This window comes from Humulus lupulus, chromosome 7 (genome assembly GCF_963169125.1).
Source record: "Humulus lupulus chromosome 7, drHumLupu1.1, whole genome shotgun sequence".
In the NCBI taxonomy this organism is placed as follows: domain Eukaryota; kingdom Viridiplantae; phylum Streptophyta; class Magnoliopsida; order Rosales; family Cannabaceae; genus Humulus; species Humulus lupulus.
This window is the reverse complement of record NC_084799.1, coordinates 194,368,237-194,386,928: the sequence shown is the minus strand read 5'-3', so window position 1 is coordinate 194,386,928 and position 18,692 is coordinate 194,368,237. Positions and strand designations below refer to the sequence as shown.

General features: G+C 31.5%; 1 protein-coding gene across 2 annotated transcripts; it reads right to left on the bottom strand.

Moving 5' to 3' along the window:
* Positions 1 to 2,139: 2,139 nt before the first annotated feature.
* Positions 2,140 to 7,733, bottom strand: LOC133789018 (uncharacterized). 2 transcript variants are annotated; one of them, XM_062226726.1, is made up of 13 exons: positions 7,574 to 7,733; positions 7,145 to 7,232; positions 6,988 to 7,058; positions 6,489 to 6,603; positions 6,270 to 6,349; positions 5,927 to 6,011; positions 5,757 to 5,837; positions 4,805 to 4,899; positions 4,567 to 4,617; positions 4,253 to 4,333; positions 3,178 to 3,250; positions 2,993 to 3,070; positions 2,140 to 2,424 (listed from the first exon to the last, which is right to left on the bottom strand). In XM_062226726.1, exons 1-13 carry the CDS (start codon positions 7,672 to 7,674, stop codon positions 2,386 to 2,388), a joined length of 1,038 nt encoding a protein of 345 aa, XP_062082710.1. In that variant the 5' UTR covers positions 7,675 to 7,733; the 3' UTR covers positions 2,140 to 2,385. The 2 variants fall into 2 exon arrangements, with proteins under 2 accessions (XP_062082710.1, XP_062082711.1); XM_062226727.1 differs by having other exon boundaries at positions 7,145 to 7,229.
* Positions 7,734 to 18,692: the final 10,959 nt, after the last annotated feature.

The following is an 18,692-nucleotide window of genomic DNA, read 5'->3' as shown; positions in this document are numbered from 1 at the left end:
CAATTTTGAATTTAGTAATCTTATCATGATTTTATATACTTTTGTGTGTTTTTATAAGTATTTTGTTGTAAAATGTTGTAGTTAATTATTTGAATTATTATTGTTAAGTTAGTGGTAAGAAAAATGTTGTATTATTGAACTTAAATGTAAAATATAAATTAATTTATAATTAATATTTTCAAATAATTAAATTGATTTATTTTATAGTTGAAAATATTGTATTATGATTTATTTTATATTTATTTTGTAAGGAATATTTGCTCTTGAAAAACAAGAAAAATAAGAGAAAAGTGATATTTTTTGGAGAAAATATAGAAAAGTTGGCATTTTTCTCAAAGGCTCAAGCTTCTTCCACCAGCCATAAGCCCAAAGCTGCCATGGGCCTTCCACTTGTCCAGCTGCCCAGGCCCATCCAATTCAGCCCCTGCCCCAGCCGTGCACTTCCTTCAGCATCAGCCTCCTCCAAGTCTTCACGCCCATCAACTTGCGCCAGCCATCAACAAGACTTCAGCAGTCTCTCCCCAAAACAAATGCCACTGCCAGCACCAAAAGCACACTCAAGCCAATTCGGCCCAGCTGCTTTTTCCCATTTATTGAGCCCAACAAAAAAAGCAAAATGTATCATTGTCTCCTTCGCCAAAAATATTACATTTTTACCTCACTTTCTACACATTTTACTCCAAAACATCATTATTACACCTTATAATTTACCCATATTTGTCATATTATAATTAATTATATTAATTTAATCAATTTAATTATTTTAAATTGATTATTTTAATGCCCAATTTTTTGCTATAAATAAGGGATTTGGGGTGCGTATTTGAGAAGGGGAGGTGACTATACTATAATTTCTACACATTCAAAACCTCTCAATTCTCTTCATCTTCTTCTTCTTTTTGGTTACTTTCTATGTATTTTTAGAGGAAAAATTTGGGGGTTCATCCTCCAAATTTTCCTATTGATGTTTGTAATTTTTAGTTTGTATTTGTTATTCTAGTTATGTGTTTCTAATCTTTTTAAGATTATTAAGGTGATGATGAAACAATATGTAACTAGATAGTGTTTATTTTGTATATTGATTTCTCATTTTGTGCAACAAAGTTTATGGAATTTTCTTCTTCAAATATCTTCTTTCATCTTAAATATCATGTATTTTTTATTGTTAGCACATATTTACACTTTGTTCTTTATTAGTGCAAAAACATAATATTATTTGTGTAAGATGTATCATTAAATTGTACACATCCATGCTTAGAACAAAAATATTATGTTTTGCCTCATAAATAATGTTCATTGATTTATTTGTTATTTCATTAGATTGATTTACACTAAATGCTTTAAAATTATAATTTTGAAAAGTGAAGAAAAATCCTATCATTTTAGAAATAATTTGTGCTTAAAATTATAAATCTATTTGGAAAATGATAGTTTGATTTATTTTAACTATCACTAAAACTTGGGAATCAATGTACTTATAAATATTATTGAACTTATATTTTGTGGATTCTAATCCTTAATAATCTTATTTTACCATCTTATTTACAATTATTAATTTAATAATATATATTATCTTTAATTTCTATATTATTGTCTTTTATTTTATTTTCATTATTCAAAAATCTCATCAATCTTTGGAAGTAGGTTAGAATTTATTAATTTTGGTTTAAAATAGTTTTCTTTTCGATTTTAGACAACTCCTTTGGGTTCGATCTCGTACTTACACGAACACTATATTCCATATACGATTCGTGCATTTGCGAGTTATAAATATTTAAAATATACCCGTTTTGGGTCCATCATTATACTCTTTATAACTTAAATAAAATTTAATTAAACTTAAACTCACTTATTAGAATAATATCATATTAAACATATAATATAATCTACTGTCAATTAGCAACAAATTACTTTAATAAAAATAATTTATAAATTTTATAAATAAAACTAAACAAACGTGCATCAACAAACGTGCATATTGCACGTTATTTGATCTAGTATTGAAAATATATATGTGGCAATAAATAAAAACATTTTTTAATTTGTAGAATAGAGTGTATTTAGTTTGGTGTGTAGATACAAATTTATGAAGTATAAACATATCTCCCCAAGTAAAAACATTTTTGCCAAATATAGGGATAAAATAAAAAAGAAAAAAATAATTACCCCAGATTTGATCAAAGTTGGGGAGGGTACGAGTAAATTGTCTAAATTCGAATATACATAAAAAAAAAATAAAAAAAAATAAAAAAACACTTTGATGTACATGTATAAAAATCTGATTACATATATGAACTCTAGCTTGGAGAGAGCCAAAAAGGAAGGACTACAAAATTAAAGCATTGAAGAACTGAAGCTAGCTATCCTCACATTTTTCTTTCTACTTCAAGGCTGAGATTGGAATGGCCTACGAAGCCCTGGTATCTGCAATAAAATAAAATAAAAATGTCATACACATGCTCAACTTCACTAATATTAGTCTTATTTAGGGCTCACTAGGATCTTTACTTTGTTTTAGATGTAAAATGTTTTGGTAGAGATCCCAATAATTGATTGAGAAATCTCCACTTTCTTACTATAAGGAAAAGAAAAGGAACAAAAAAGTTCCACAAAGCAAGCTGTTCTTCTTTAAAACATTTTTAAAAAAATGAGTGCAATTATATGTGAATGGGAATTGGGAACAAAAACATAAGACAAAAACTGGTTCCCATGGCATAATCACATAAAGGATTATCTTATAGCAGATTGTCACAGTTTTGCTTATTCTGGAATTGAAGTGAGTGATGGTTGTCCTAATCTGGGGTGTAACTAAAGTCAGTTGTTGAAAAACTACTGCCATATTTTGCCTAGTGATTTCTTCCTCCTATTACTTTTAGTTTTGCCTATGGTGGGAGTTAGGCAAGAATGATCTGCCAAACAAACATCCATTTGTTTTTTACTTATCACTGATAATCTGATATTTAACATAAGAACAAAAGATGGAGACACTGACCTCAACTCCACGTGGGCCAATTCGGTTACGAGATACAAAATTAAGCACAAAATTGGCAAATTCATCAGGTACATCTTCCTGTGAAAATTTGAGAAGTCTAATATGGTTTATTTTAATTTTAAAAGAAATATGAAGGTACACAAAATTCAAACTATGTGCCAACTGCCAACATAATTGATAATCACCTGTATAGCATGCCCTGTATGTTTAATAACCACCATTTGAAATTTTCCTTGCATTTGACCAATTGTAAGAGCTCTGTTTTGACAATTAAATAAATAAATGTCAATAGCATACAAAAGAAATGACTTGCATCCCAATAAATTAAAAATGAAGTTTGCAAGGACTGACAAATAAAATATGGACGAAGACAAGATTCTTGTTAAATAAAAACATCAAAGTACAATGATATAGAACAAGCATACTGTCATTCTAATAACTGATAATTCAGTCTATTATTTATTAAGGGAAAGATTATATTGGTCCTTTGAAAACTTCTATTGCAGAGCATTCTAAAGTTTCTGGCAAATATACTGCTGGAGTGATTACTTTATTAACTTAATCAACAATGATTCATAACTTAACCAAATTTTATATGTTCATGTGATGAAGCAAAGATATCTATCATATCCAGATTCTCCACTTTTTTACACCTATGACTTCAATGTATAATGATATGACACACTTCCTTGTACTATCAACATTTCTGCATCCTCGATATACACTTCCCATTTGGGTAGCCAAACACCTTTAAGGGACCCTAGGGAGTAAGGGCAGTATGAGCCTCATCACCCTGAAAAAACCCAATAATAGAGTTTGACACCAGAACTTCTGACCTTGTTAGAAAGTCTCCACCTATCCTATCCTCATCCTCACTCTATCTATCACACAATTAACTCCACTTCTTAACAGGTGATCAATGCATGATCAGCTGCTAAGTACTGATCACATCACATCCTTAATCAACCACCACCACCACTTCCTAGCAAATGGGTGAAAGAAGAATCAGCAATAAGGTAAATCCTCACATAACAAACTCAAGGCCCAAAATTGCACTTAACTCCTCTGCTGCCTCTGTTCAATTTAGTGTAGAATCTACACCATATTATCCACAGTCAAACCAAGTTCCATCTCAACTTTATTTCCTAATTTAAAAGCCACATGTATATAAAATATGGAATCTGACTTCATGCCAAATCATGCTAATATGCAAAGAAACACAAAACAACTATTAACAAACTCAATGGAAATAAAAGATACCTGTCGAGTCGGTCTGTGCCAGCTAAAAGCAACAACTTTGGAACAGGAGATGACAGGAATTTTTCTGAAAGGCCTTCATACCTGTGAAACAAGACCTCAGTTTCTTTAAATGATCTTTTATCTGTGACTAATAACGTCCTGAATATTAATTAGAGAAAGAAAACAGGGACATTCTCTAAGTAACCATGAAAGCCCCCAAACTCCTGTGTGTAATATATATCTGAAGGCCCATCATCGTTAAAATATATGTTAAATACATAATCATCTGTCAGTAATGATTGGAATGCTGAATTAATGCAAAATCAATAACATACCAGCCTCTCCAATATTTTTCTGTTTCTACCAGTTGTGCTCTGTGTACATAACTGCGCACAAAATGAAAGGTATGTATAACCGTAAAAGAATACAAATACATAAACCGAAGAATGAAAAGACAACAAATGGTTCGAGAGAGTCAGACGGTTACATATCATTCATTATATATATATATATAAAAAGTTATACATGAAAGTGAAATAGAGCAATGACAGTTTTAGCGCCTGAGGTCCTTACCATTTCTTAGAATCATCATACTTTAATGTGGCAGGGATTGACACTCGAGCAGACTCAGTGTTTCTCAAAGAGCCCCCTTTGACACTCCATTCAATCTACAAAAATTATACTTGTGATGTTCTTGAGGGGAAAAAAACACTCCCATAACTGGAGGGCCCGTCAGGGAACAAAAAACATATAATATAATAACAATATAAATAAAATGATCATTTTACTCAGAACTGCCAATTCAACTTGAGACTAGGCATTTCTATTCTTCCATAGGCATGATTTTAATCCTTGAAAAGAGAAGATTCGTCATAATAAAGAAAAAGTACTACATAGATCACACATCACAAACAATGAAAAGTATATCACTTCAAAACTGAAGTACTACGTCATTCAGAATTTTGAATTAAGATATCAAGGGAAGCATATCAATCTGGCCGATGTGCTAAATAATAAAAATCACATGCCCGTGCTCATGTTTTGATAAGATTAGCCTTAAATGACAAATTGTCTCAAATATGATGTTTAGTGTGTCAAAGGTTAAAAGATGTTCGAGAATAAGTTTAAAAGCTTATAGACATATAGCATAACCATTACGTCCTGCAAATAACGACGTACAGATATCGCAGGCTTAAGCAACTCATTTACTAGTTTACCTACCCAAAAAATCCAGGGCTGGCAGATGTGTTCCACAGTAGGCATTAAAGTGTAAAATATGTCCGAGAGCAGCAAAATTGTTTTGTCTTCTTTATAAAATTCAAAAAACGTAGAACTAATTCAGTAAATCAACCACCATTATTCCTAAGAAAAACACATCTAAATCATTGAGTTTCTTTCTTGTTAAATTTATCGTCACCTATCTCATTTCCAGTTTCACTTATAAAAGAAACTAGCCTTCAGATCAATTTAGAACAAAGGTAAAGTGACGCATATATCATATGAGATGGTAAGAAAATGTACGTACCGCTTTTTCAATGCTTGAAAAATGTTGCACCCGGCTAGATAGGATTTTCTGCATATGAATCAATGACGCCAAAGCTGTCCCCTGAAGTCATTGTTACTGTCAGACTCAGTTGTTGATGACCTAATAAGAAAATAGTAACAAGGAATACAGAAAAAATTATGTAATCAAACCTCTACAACATCGATAACAATCAATCCAGCCAAGCTAGATATTGCTTTACTTGCAGCAACATGCACAGCAACCGAGCCTCCCATGCTGTGTGCCAGCAACATACACTCAAAAAAATAAGGTGTGATAATTGAGGGAAACAAGAAATCTAATTCCTATTAATGATTAGAAGCAAAAGCAAGCTAACAGATGTTGAATGTTGCTTCATAATTTTGTGCATGTATGCCTACAAAATTTAAACAATAATGCATGAGGGCATGTACATATAGCAGACCACAGAGAAGAAAATATTTTGTTTGTGAGATGGGCTGCTTGGAGAACTAGTAATAATCAAAAGAGAATAACCTGTGGCCGACAAGCACGATGGCTGGAGGAGAATCCCCATGCATTGCTTTCACAACAGCCACAACATCATTGCACATTGTCTGCAAGACAGAACTTCTAATCAGTGCTTTTATAAATGAAGCATATATATTTATATTTGAATTAATTACACATTTTGAGATCAAATAGCTAATGGGGAAAAATTGAAAAGCATCTATACTTATAGGAACAAAGTTTTACCTCGATGGAAAGGTCAAGATCATTTTCTGTTGTTGATTTTCCATGTCCTCGCAGGTCCATTGCAACTACCCGAGCTTTCTCTTTTATATGGCTTGCCGACAATGAAAAGGAAAGCCTGGCCAAATAATCATGTAATTTAGCACAGCCAAAATATCACTTGAAACACTCCTACGGAAGGGAGGCAAAAGTAAAAATAAAATTTCAACGAATATAGCCAGTTCCTACTACTACGTCGAACATACATAACATATGTTAAGTAGATTGAAAGCCATGATTAAGTTTCTTTGAGAGAACGAACAGATGCATACAATTAGTTTAAGGGAATGGGAATAATTACAAGCTTTATAAACGTATTCTTAGAGATTGTTATAAAGCAAGAACATATGTTACTAAATTTTTACTTCTTTTCATTATATGCCATGAAAGAATGTTATATATTTATAACACTGATAACCACAACATCAATGGTGAGAGTGGCAATAATCATTATGAAACATACCCACTATAACCACCTCCGTGTAGACAAAAAACAACGGGACCTTCTTTTCCTGCCATATACACATGAAATACCTAAAATGACAAACCCATTAGAACAAAACAATAAAATAAAATAAAAAGAGGATGCAAATCCTGATGGATCAGAAATCCAAACTCACATCATCGGAGTTCGGAATGCTTATGTCCTCTTCTTGCTCAAAATAGCCCGACCAATCTAAAGGTGAGTACTTTTGAGAAGGAGTACTCCTACAAAATCACATTTGAACAAGAACTTAAAAAGAAAACACATTCAAATCCAAAATTATACCATGATAACACCCTCACACTATAAAACACCAAAATTAATAAATAAAATTATTGTACAATACGTAATAACACTTTTAACAAACTTGTTTTCCATTTTTTTATCTTTGAAGGAATTTCTAACATAAAACAGCACACGATTCGTCACACTGGAAAACATGCATATCTATCATCTATAAGAACTTTATATTAACATAATACCCTCATCTTTTTCTTTGCCAATGTCTAAATACACACACGTAATACATATATGTATATAGTAGCTGATGGAGGTGAGTACTGACTGAGTGGGAGGGCGAGCTGGGATGGAGGCAAAGGCGGAGACAGATTGGGGTTGCTGATCGGTAGTTTCTTCCGGTAACGAAGTCAGGGACGACGATTCCATAGCTTCCGTTTTCTCAATTCTACTGCTTCTCAGTAATTCAGATCATCTCAAACTGTGAACTGTGATAGCTTCCTTTTTCGACTCTTATATACATGGGCCCAACGGTGCATGGAACCTAGGCCTGCTCACAAGTTGGGTTGGCCGGGTTAATGCCTCAATTTTGGGCCGAAGTTCGACCTGTTAATAATGTGGCCCAATGAAAAAATTTTAAGGGAAATTTACCACTAAATATATAAAATCTAAAGTATTTACAAAAATACATTCAACTAAATTATTTACACAAATATCGGTACCACGTCAGCATAGCATACCAGATTTTGAACAAATTTGAGAAATCACGCTTCCCGAATTTTTTTCTTTTTTTGAGTTGTAAAAAGTTATATTTCGGTTGCTTACTATATCGATAAGATACCAATTGGTCACTTTTTTTTTATTAAAAGCTTTATATTTGGAACATATTGTTTAAGTTGCTTTTGGATACCTCCAAAACTCATTTGTAGACATCTTAATATATCAATTAGTTATTTTTATGTTATATTATGGTATTTTACTATTTAAGATACATTTTGGTAATCTTCAAGTTTATTTAAGAAACTAATGAGTTGTCATATAATATAATAAGTTACCATGTAGTTTATTAAAAAAAAAAATTAGTATACTACATGGTAACTTTTAATAGACTTTTTTAGTTACTCATGTAATTTACATGTCTTATTATTAATATATTCTTACGTTACCTTCAAGTTTATCTTAAAAACTAATTAACTATCATATAGTATAAAAATTTACTCCTATAATTCCAAGTTATCACGAATAGCTTATTATAAAATTATACATTTTTAGTATGCTGCATAGTTACTTTTAAAAACTATATTTTCGTTGCTTTTTATAAATTATTTAAGATACCAATTGGTTATATTTTGATATAGGGATTGTTATCCCTGTTTTGTCCCGGAACACGTGGCACGACATATTGGGTCTGGGGACTCTTTCGTAAAGATCAAAGGCCCAGGCCAAGCCCAATGAACAGGGAGGACGAGGGTCCTAGTGACCCAAACGTCAATGGACCAAAAACTGTTCAATGGGCGCCACCATAACGAGGGAATCGGGATGATGGTTTAGGCCCAGCTCATCTTCTCGGTCTCGATTCAATGGCATCATCCAGGACGCAAATAAGGGTGAAGTTTGATCGTCCGAACAGACTAAGACATCAGTAAACGAACCAAGGTCCTAGTAAACGAACCGAGACATTAGTAAATGAATCCGGATCTTGCATCCGAGTTGGCAGGATTGAACTTCCCTGACTCTGACACATTTCCGAGGAACACGGAGTTTGGTCTCTCCAACTAACCTGCATAAGAGGTTACATAGGGAATGTACGCTGATACTGGGGAACAGTACTGCCACTACTCTGACGGATCCTGTCCCCAGGATCTCCAGACTGAAGCTACATACTGTTGTTAGTTGTACAACGTGGTTATGCTCTAGCCGGCCCAATGGGCCCTGATTAAAGTGTATTATTTTGCAAAGTTCTTTGTATTAAGCTTCCATTAGCGAGCGAACCATGATTATATCTCTATTGGGCCCGGATTAGTCCGGCCCAAGTCCATTACACCCAACTGCCTATAAATAGGATCAGTTGTGCACTGTAGATGATATCGCCAAATTTTCTCTTGTAAGCAATTACTCTGCTCAAACTTGCAAAAAACTCCTGCTAAAGCTCACTGCAGAAAACAATGCTTCAAGATCGAAAATGGACAGGTTCCTTGGTTAAATTTACTGGTTTTGTGGATAGAATGGTCAAGGAATTCTATGCCAATCTTACTAATGAAATTATTGAACCTAAATCTCCTCTGTATTATAAAGTGTTTGTTAGGGGCCATTGGTTCTCTTTTTCTCCTCAAGACACTGCTCATGCTTTGCATCTTCCTCGTGATGTTGAGGATGATGATGATCTTGCCACTCTTGACAAGGATACAGTTATCACTGAATTAGTAGGGCAAAAAATGGTATGGCCATCTAATACAGCCATCTCGGTCTCTAATCTCACCTACAATTATGCTGTCCTCCATAAGTTTGCCACAATAAATTGGAAGCCAACTTCTCACACCGCAACTATCTCTTTTGACATGGCTTCGTTTTTGTACAAGGTGGGGACCGGTATTGGTATAAATTTGGCTATGATTATTCATGATCAAATCATTGGGTTTCGAAAAGGTAATAGGAAAAACTTGAATCTTTCTTTTCCTCAAGTTATTTATAAAGTGTTGAGTATGCAGAAAAACGATCTCCAACGCGATTAAGAAGACTTGGTGGCTCCCACTACTGCTGCTTCCTACAAGGCCTCTGCTCCTCCTACTGAAGCCATTGATGCTCCATCAACCAAGAAAGTCAAGCCCTAATCTCTGAAGTTTGCCTCGGATGACATCCCACATGCATCCTCCTCTGTTCCCACAGATTCAGGACTTGTTGCTACAGAAATAGCTGCTGTTCGAGCCTCTGTTGATTCTTTGACTGCTCGAGTGATGTCGATTGAAGGACTGCAATGTTCTGTGTTGGATGCTGTTCAAACTCTGTCCAAGGATCCAGTCGTTTAGTTTTTCTTATTTTTATGTCTATTATCCTACGAAAATTGATACTCTCTTTTGTTTTTTGTTTTATGGTTCTTTGGCTTATTTGAAAGACACAAAGGGGGAGAGCAGATACTTCCAAAAAAACATGTTTGTTTGTTGTTTTGTTTAACTCTGGACCTTCTTATTTTGAGAGGGAGTTAAGTCTAGTTTCTTTATATGTTTGTTATAAATCAATGCATGTTTGCAGGGGGAGTTGTTTCTCTTTACTTGTAACTAGGGGTGGCAATTTGGGTCACGACACGATGACACGACACGACACGACACGACACGATTAAGGTAAACACGAACACGACACATTTAATAATCGTGTCGTGTTCGTGTTTGAGTTTTTGACACGTTTAATAATCGTGTCGTGTTCGTGTTTACCTTAATCGTGTCGTGTCATAATCGTGTTGAACCATTTAGTAATCGTGTCGTGTCATAATCGTGTCAAACACGATAACACGGATACTTTACATAGGTTTTATGATTTTTTTCGTATAATTATGATTAATCGTGTCATAATCGTGTTATCGTGTTCGTGTCGTGTTGACCTATTTAATAATCGTGTCGTGTTCGTGTTCGTATTTTTGACACGTTTAATAATTGTGTCGTGTTCGTGTTTACCTTAATCGTGTCGTGTCATAATCGTGTCGACACGAATCTGACACGTTTACACGAATTGCCACCCCTACTTGTAACTAACATTTGCATTGCAGGTTTTTGAATTAATTTTGTCTATCAAATTGCCAAATGGAGAGATTGTAAAATCCTTATTGGCATATTTGACAACATTGACAAAATTAATCAAAGAAGAATTTTCGAAATGGGTAGTTTCGTGTTCTGTTTGTGATATGTTTTCTATAATCAGATTATTATATACATGTTAATAAAATAAATATATAATTTCCTATAAAAGAATATCTTTTCTTGAAATGGAAATTATTAGTATATATTTTTATTTTTTTATCTGATTTGTTTGTCCAGAAATCGTGTACAACTTACAGTAATAATGTATATATTGTTTCCTTATTTATTTAAGGAAACTGAGTTTAAAAACTGTCCGGGTTCAATGAATCTGTTTGAACGGATTGCCAGTCTGTTTGAACAGATTCTGACTTTATTGTTTGGGAAGATTTTTCATTTATTGGTTGATTGATTTCTGATTTGTTTTCCACGACTGTTATCCCCATTTCCTCTCAGGGTTTTGGGCCCTCGCCCCGGCCCACGGTCAGAGGGACCGGTTCGGTATTTGGGCCCAATCCACGGACTACGGACTGGGCCTGTGTAGAATGGTCCGGGAAGTACCTCCGGGTTCATGATTCGGCTCGAACGGTCCCGGCACTGTCCGGAGTGCCCCGGACCATCGCGTCCCGCTCCCGGGCCCAGAATGGTCTGGGCCCGAAGTAAACGCAGCGGGCCCATGGTAAACGAACCTGGACCGCCTCATCCCCAGGCTATGGGCCAGGCGTCCAGGACACTGAAGCCGCCTCATTTCGCGTGGGTCTTGTCCCCCCACTTTTCTCCTGCAGAAAGGGTCTCCTTGGGATTGTCTGCTGGCGTGTCAGGACTGCGCAACCAAGTACTCTGACCGGTCTTGTCCCCTGAATCTGCCTCGTGATTCGAAGTGGTCAGAGCCAAAGTGCCGTTTTTTCGGGAGAATGCTTGCATCTCTGGGTAACTAATTGGGCCTGAGCTGGTTTGGGTTTGATGTACTATATATCTTGTTAGCTCGGGCCTCTACTAGGAAGGCCCCCTGTACACATATTTCAAATGGGCCCGGGTCAGGCCCGGCCCAAACCTGATGTCCCCCTCACTCTATAAATATAAGTTGTAATGCAACGTAGAAAGGGGAGAGAAGGCAGAAACTCTGCTCAAATACAGTTAATCAACTCCATTGTAAAAGCTTATTCTAGCTCTAATACAGACTTATATACAGACTCGTGGACTAAGGCTAGTTAACGCCCCAACCACGTAAAAATCTTGTGTCGATCCTCTATTCTCTTTATTATAATCAGTAAATATCCTTCTTTAAGATAGTTGCCGAAAATCTTGGTTAACAACGACCTAAAGGGATTCTAAAAAGTATATAATCATCCTTAGGTCGCTGGTTTTTTGATCATCTCTCTTGGTGTATTATTTTCCAAATATTTTTCAAGTTTTAGAGAGACTTTTTATTATGTGAAGAACTTGAGTCCAGCAAGTTCGTAGTGGTTTATTACAGTGTACTTCTGTATTGTTTTCTTTGTGTTAATTGTGCAGGTTGAACACACTTGGACATTGTTCATCAAGCTTTGGGAGAAGTCTTGTTCGTGCGTCACTTTTCGGGAGGAAAAGTGCAAGTATTATGATTTGAAGGGAGTTCAAGATCTTAGGACTTCAGAAATTTGATTAGGAATTTAGATTACAACAGTTGCGACAAATTCAAGAGGGAGTCTTTATTTGTATAAGTCAATTTGATTTTGTAATCGTTTAGATATTCTTCTAATAAATTTCATTCTCTGGGCGTGGCCCCGTGGACTAGTAGCAATCTGCAAAGATTGCTGATACCACGTATAATTTCGTGTGTTCTTTACCTTATGTTCGTTTTTATCTTCTGGTGATAAACTCTTTAGACATATCTGAGTTCTGTTCAAACAGTCTCTGTGTCTGTTTAAACATTTCTGTAACAGTTCAACAATTAATTATTTAATTTGAATAATTAAGTTGGTAATCATAAAAAACGGAATTTCAACTTGCACTACTAGAAATATAGGCTTTTACTTCGTTTTTTACACATAGAATATAAAAAAACTGAAGTAAAAGCCTTTCAATGGGTTTTTACTTCGCTTTTGGGAATGGTAGTACATAAAAAAAAAGGCTATTATTTCGGTTTCTTAAAAAAACGAAGTTAAAGTAGAAAATAGACAAGGGCCATGTTTGGTTTGCACACTAAATCGGGGCTTTTTACTTCGGTTTTTATGAAAAAACTGAAGTGAAAATTGGAGCAACCAAACGCGGCCCTGAAGACTTTTACTTCGGTTCTTATATAAGAACCGAAGTAGAAAGGGTACTTTCTACTTCGGTTCTTATATAAAAACCGAAGTAGAAGGGTACTTTCTACTTCGGTTCTTATACAAAAACCGAAGTAGAAAGTACCCTTTCTACTTCGGTTTTTGTATAAGAACCGAAGTAAAAGAGTTTTAATACCCTTAATATATAGCTCCCACGACTCATTCGTCTCTTTGAAGCAAAAATCCCAAACGCCAAACCCAAAAAACCTCCATTGTTGTCGTACTCCCACGAGGGTTTCACAAAATATACCATTTTTTATGTTTTTTTTACCATTTGAAACCATTTTTCTTACTTAAAAACAGAAATATTAGTTCCATTTTTATTTTTGAGGAAGAAAATAAAGACTTTGAGTGTGGGTATTTTTAGGGTTCGAAAATGGGTATTGTTATTGGACTTTGGCTGGTTTTCTTACATTAAAATAAGTTATTGAGCTTCAAAAAAGGTATGAATCACTAAATCTTTGTTTGTATGATTTTTTTTTTATTTTCTATAATATTTTCAGATTTTTTTCTTATAGATATAATGTGTTTATTATATATAGGTTTTAGAGTTGCTAATATTGATTTAGAGGTTATTTTGAGCATCAAAGAAGGTTTGTTACCTTAAAACTTTGTTTGTGTTAATTTTTTTTATATTATTCCGAATTTAATACTTGTTTTTTAGTATATTTGTGTTATATTTTTTTTATTTTGTTATTTTATATAATGTTATTAATTATATATATATATATTAGTAAAATTTAAAAATTGTTGTGACTTGCTATTTAAATTTCTAAACATAGCTTCAATAAGTAATGTTGTTGCCAATGTTAGAACTTGAAATGTTTGGATTATTAGTGACATTTGTTTTTTGTTTTCTATAACTAGCTAGCTTGATATGTTGTTTGACGATTATGTAGCTAGTTTAATTAATTATGTAATTGATTTTTATTTATTTTTGTTTAAGCTTTTTAGTAGGGTTGTTGATTTAGTTGCCAATTCATTATTGATTTTGGGTGACTTCAAGAGTAATATTGGAGGTGAGTAATCTTTAAATTTTATTTATTACTATTGCAATATTTATTTATAAAATTAGAGTTAAATCTTGCATGCTTTACTTTAGTGAAGTAGAATCTGGGAAATTTGTTGTTAGCGGTGATATAAGGATGAAATTATGTATGTTGATTTTGTGTTTGTTTGTGTTGAATTTATATATAATTATAAAATTGGGATATGCTACAAAAACAAAGGAAACTCTGCCAATTTTGTATAGATTTTATTAATTGTTTTTCTTTTTCAATTTGCACACTATGTCGATATATTTTGTGTGTTATTTACAGATTTTAAAATTTTTGGAGATGTTAAAATGCAGTTGTTATGCTGCCGAAATTTTGTTAGACTTAGGAAAATTTAATAATTAAACTTCAATTATGTTTGATGTCCTAGAAAAAAGAACTAGGAGTGGAAGATGTAGATGGATATAAAATTTGGATAAGAGCGCGAGAAACGAAAAAGACTCTTGTCAAAGATAATTTGGACAAAAAAATTGAAGAAAGAGATGTAAGTGTTTTAAAGCAAAGTAAGAAATTTTTTTAAGTGTTGTTACAAATTTCTAATTTAATCTATCATTGGTTTGTTTCGTAGAATGAACTAAATGACAAAGTTACTAGTAGTCAAATTGTCGCCAAGGATCGGGAGGACATCTTGCCAATCCAACAAGAATAGTTAAGTTGATTGATGACTTAAATTTATTAGTAAGACTATTTTGTTTATACATACCTTTAGTTTTATGTGAATGTATATATAAATGTTTATGTTATTTTACTTAATTACAATTATGTGAATGTATATATGAATGATTAGGTTATTCTACTTAATAATTATGTGAATGTATAAATATTTAATTTTATAAGAATTTTAATAGTAAGTGTATAAATTTTGTGATTTTTATTTCTATTATAAATTAAATGAAAATAAACCAATTCCAATTGTAAAAAAATATATAACTATAAATTCATATAATTAGACTATTTAAAATAATTAGGGCAAAAAAAAAAAGAAAAAAATAGAATTGGGTCAATTAAAAATAATTAGAAATAATTATTAAAAAAAATGGGGTGGGGGGGTTTCTACTTCGGTTATTATGTAAAAAGCGAAGTAGAAAGTGGGGTTTCTACTTCGGTTTTTACATAATAACCGAAGTAGAAAGTGCCCAACAAGGAAGCATACCCCACTTTCTACTTTGGTTTTTACATAATAACCGAAGTAGAAAGCCTATTTTTCACTTCGGTTTTTAACTACTTTTTACTTCGCTCTGAACTACTGCGGTTGCGAATTTTAGCGAAAACCGAAGTAAATCCAGCTTAAAAACCGAAGTAAAAGCCCTTTTTTCTTGTTGTGTTGGTTTTGATGGAATGATTTGGAAAGAAAAAAAAATTGAAAAGAAAATCATATAGATCTTAAACAACGAAGAAGAAGAAGAAGAAGAAAAAGAAAAAGAAAAAGAAGTAGAGATGGCGTCAGGGGTACTAGAGCTGCGATGTCCATTTGGTTGTCGACATGAGAGGGTTGTCATTGCTGGGAGAGAAAATAAAAAGAGGATTTGTGGAATACACAAGGGAGAAAGGGAGAATAAAAGTGAGAGAATATTTTTTTTATGGTTTTTATTATTTTTTTGACTTTATTTTTAGACAACTACCCATATTTTTGTAGCATTATTATTTTTTTATCTATATTCATAGAAAATGAGTTAAATTTTAACATATTTTTGTAAAATTTACTTTTTTCGTATAAATTTGACTTTTTTTTATCAGTCATTGATTGGAAGTTTGAATTATAATGTAATTGTGGTGGAGTATAACATAATCCATGTGAATGTATTTTTTATTTGAAGTCATCAATAATTTGGGCTAAGTTTTAAGTATTTTACTAAATAAGACTCTTTAGGGTTTGGTTTTGGTGCCCCAAGGCCAACCCTATATTTGGTGCAATTGGAAGTGTCCACTTGGAGATGTTGTGCTCACTAGAGCTAATATTTTCTGCCCCTTATAGGAATGAATTAGAATGAACAAGAGTACAAGCCAAATAAGTAATCTTTTTTTGTTGGCTACCAATCAACTCGAATAATGTCAAATTAATGTAAGCAACTAATCTAAACTAGAAGGTAGCTTAAGATGCCCAATACTATATAAGAGATATTTTACCTTAAGGTTGCTTGTAGTAACACTTTTATTTTCCTCTAGAAATATATTTTGTAGCTTATTGATAAAGTTAGAGTAGCAAAGTGTGTAGGGGCCAATGAAGTCATATTTTATGATTTTTCAACCATTGTAGCTTGATTTGAAGCTGAAGTTATTGCTTCATTGGTCAAAGTTGTAGAGTGTGATTATTGTGGAAGAAATCTCTAACAACTTCATCACAATTTCTCTTTCAAAAAATAAAATAAAAAACTTCATCACTATCTCATCAGATTTTTCTAGTTCTAATAATTGAGTATTGGGACACATAAAAGAATCCAATCATTTGCTTAATTTAAGCTAATGGACATCTATTAGGGGTATTTTTGGTTCAAATTGTTAGAAAAAGATGTTAAAGAAAATGACATATACTTACAGGAAAACTATTGGGTAGGGCATGTCTTTTGCATTTCTGTTTTTAGTGTATGAATAAACTATACTAAATTTTTTATATGACAGTATACACTATAATTACAGTAGGTATACTACCAATTTTCAATAAATTCTGAATAATTTACAGTACTGAAAAAGACTTCAAAATAATTTGTTTCACACGCGTATAAAAAAAACTTAAAAACAATATGTTTTTCGTGTTTTTGTTACATGGATAGATTATAATCTAAAAAAGTTATATAACAGTATATAATATAATTATATAGAATTCTATAAATTTTTAGAAAATTTTAAATAATTTACATTGTCGAAAATAAGAAACAGATTGTTTTGAAACTTGTTTTATATATGCATGAAATAAATTATTTTAAAATTTATTTTCAGTACCATAAATTATTAATTTTTTTAAAAATTAATGGAATGTCTTTAAAATTGGTGCACCACTATAGTGATCCCCTATCTCTTCTATATAATAAGTGTGTAGATAACAGAAATTTTTTATTTTAACAATTTTTATTTTTTTAATGTTAACTTTAACGGAATATTGTTATATTTAACATAATATTTTTATATTCAACAGTAGTTTGTAAATACTTAAACCTAAATAGAATAAAATAAATAATTAAAAAAATTAAAATATGATATTTTTGAGATATTTTACAATGATAATTATTTAAAAATAATAAAATCATACGTTTTATAACTTAAATAAAATTTAACTAAACTTAAACTCACTTATTAGAATAATATCATATTAAACATATAATATAATTTACTGTCAATTAGCAACAAATTGTTTTTTTTTTAAACTAGCAAGAAATTTAAATTTAAAATTCACGTATAATATTTAATATTACATTAAACATATAATATATAATAATCTATTGTTATCACTCTTAAATTCGAAAGCTAGAATAAACATAAACTTTAAAAAAATTATTTAATTAAAATAAGATATTTATTTGAAATTTATATGATAATGATATAAATTTAATAAAAATAATTAATAAATTCTATAAATAAAATTAAACAAAATATGTATATACACGTTGCTAGTATCTAGTATATATCTCTTCTATATAATAAGTGTGTAGATAACGAAAATTCTTGGTTTTAAGGATTTTTTTATTTTTTTTAAAGTTAATTTTAACGGAAAATTCTTATATTTAACACAATATTCTTATATTTAACTGTAATTTCTAAACATTTAAACTTAAATAAAATAAAATAAATAATTAAAAAAAATTAAAATAGGATATGTTTGAGATATTTTACAATGATAATTATTTAAAAATAATTAATAATTAAATAAATTAAAAATAAGATATTTTACAATAATAATTATTTTAAAATAATAAATAATTAAACAAATTAAAATATGTTATTTTTGAGATGTTTTACAATAAAAATTATTCAAAAATAATAAAATCATATGTTTTATAACTTAAATAAATATTTAATTAAACTTAAACTTATTTATTAGATTAATATCATATTAAATATATAATATAATTTATTGTGAATTAGCAACAAATTTTTTTTTTTTAAATTAGCAAGAAACTTAAATTTAAAATTCACGTATAATATTTAATATTACATTAAACATATAATATATAATCTCTTGTTGTCACTCCCAAATTTATAAACTAGAACAAACATAAACTTAAACAAAAATAAATAAATTATTTAATTAAAATATAATTTTTATTTCAAAATTTATATAACATTAATATAAATTTAATAAA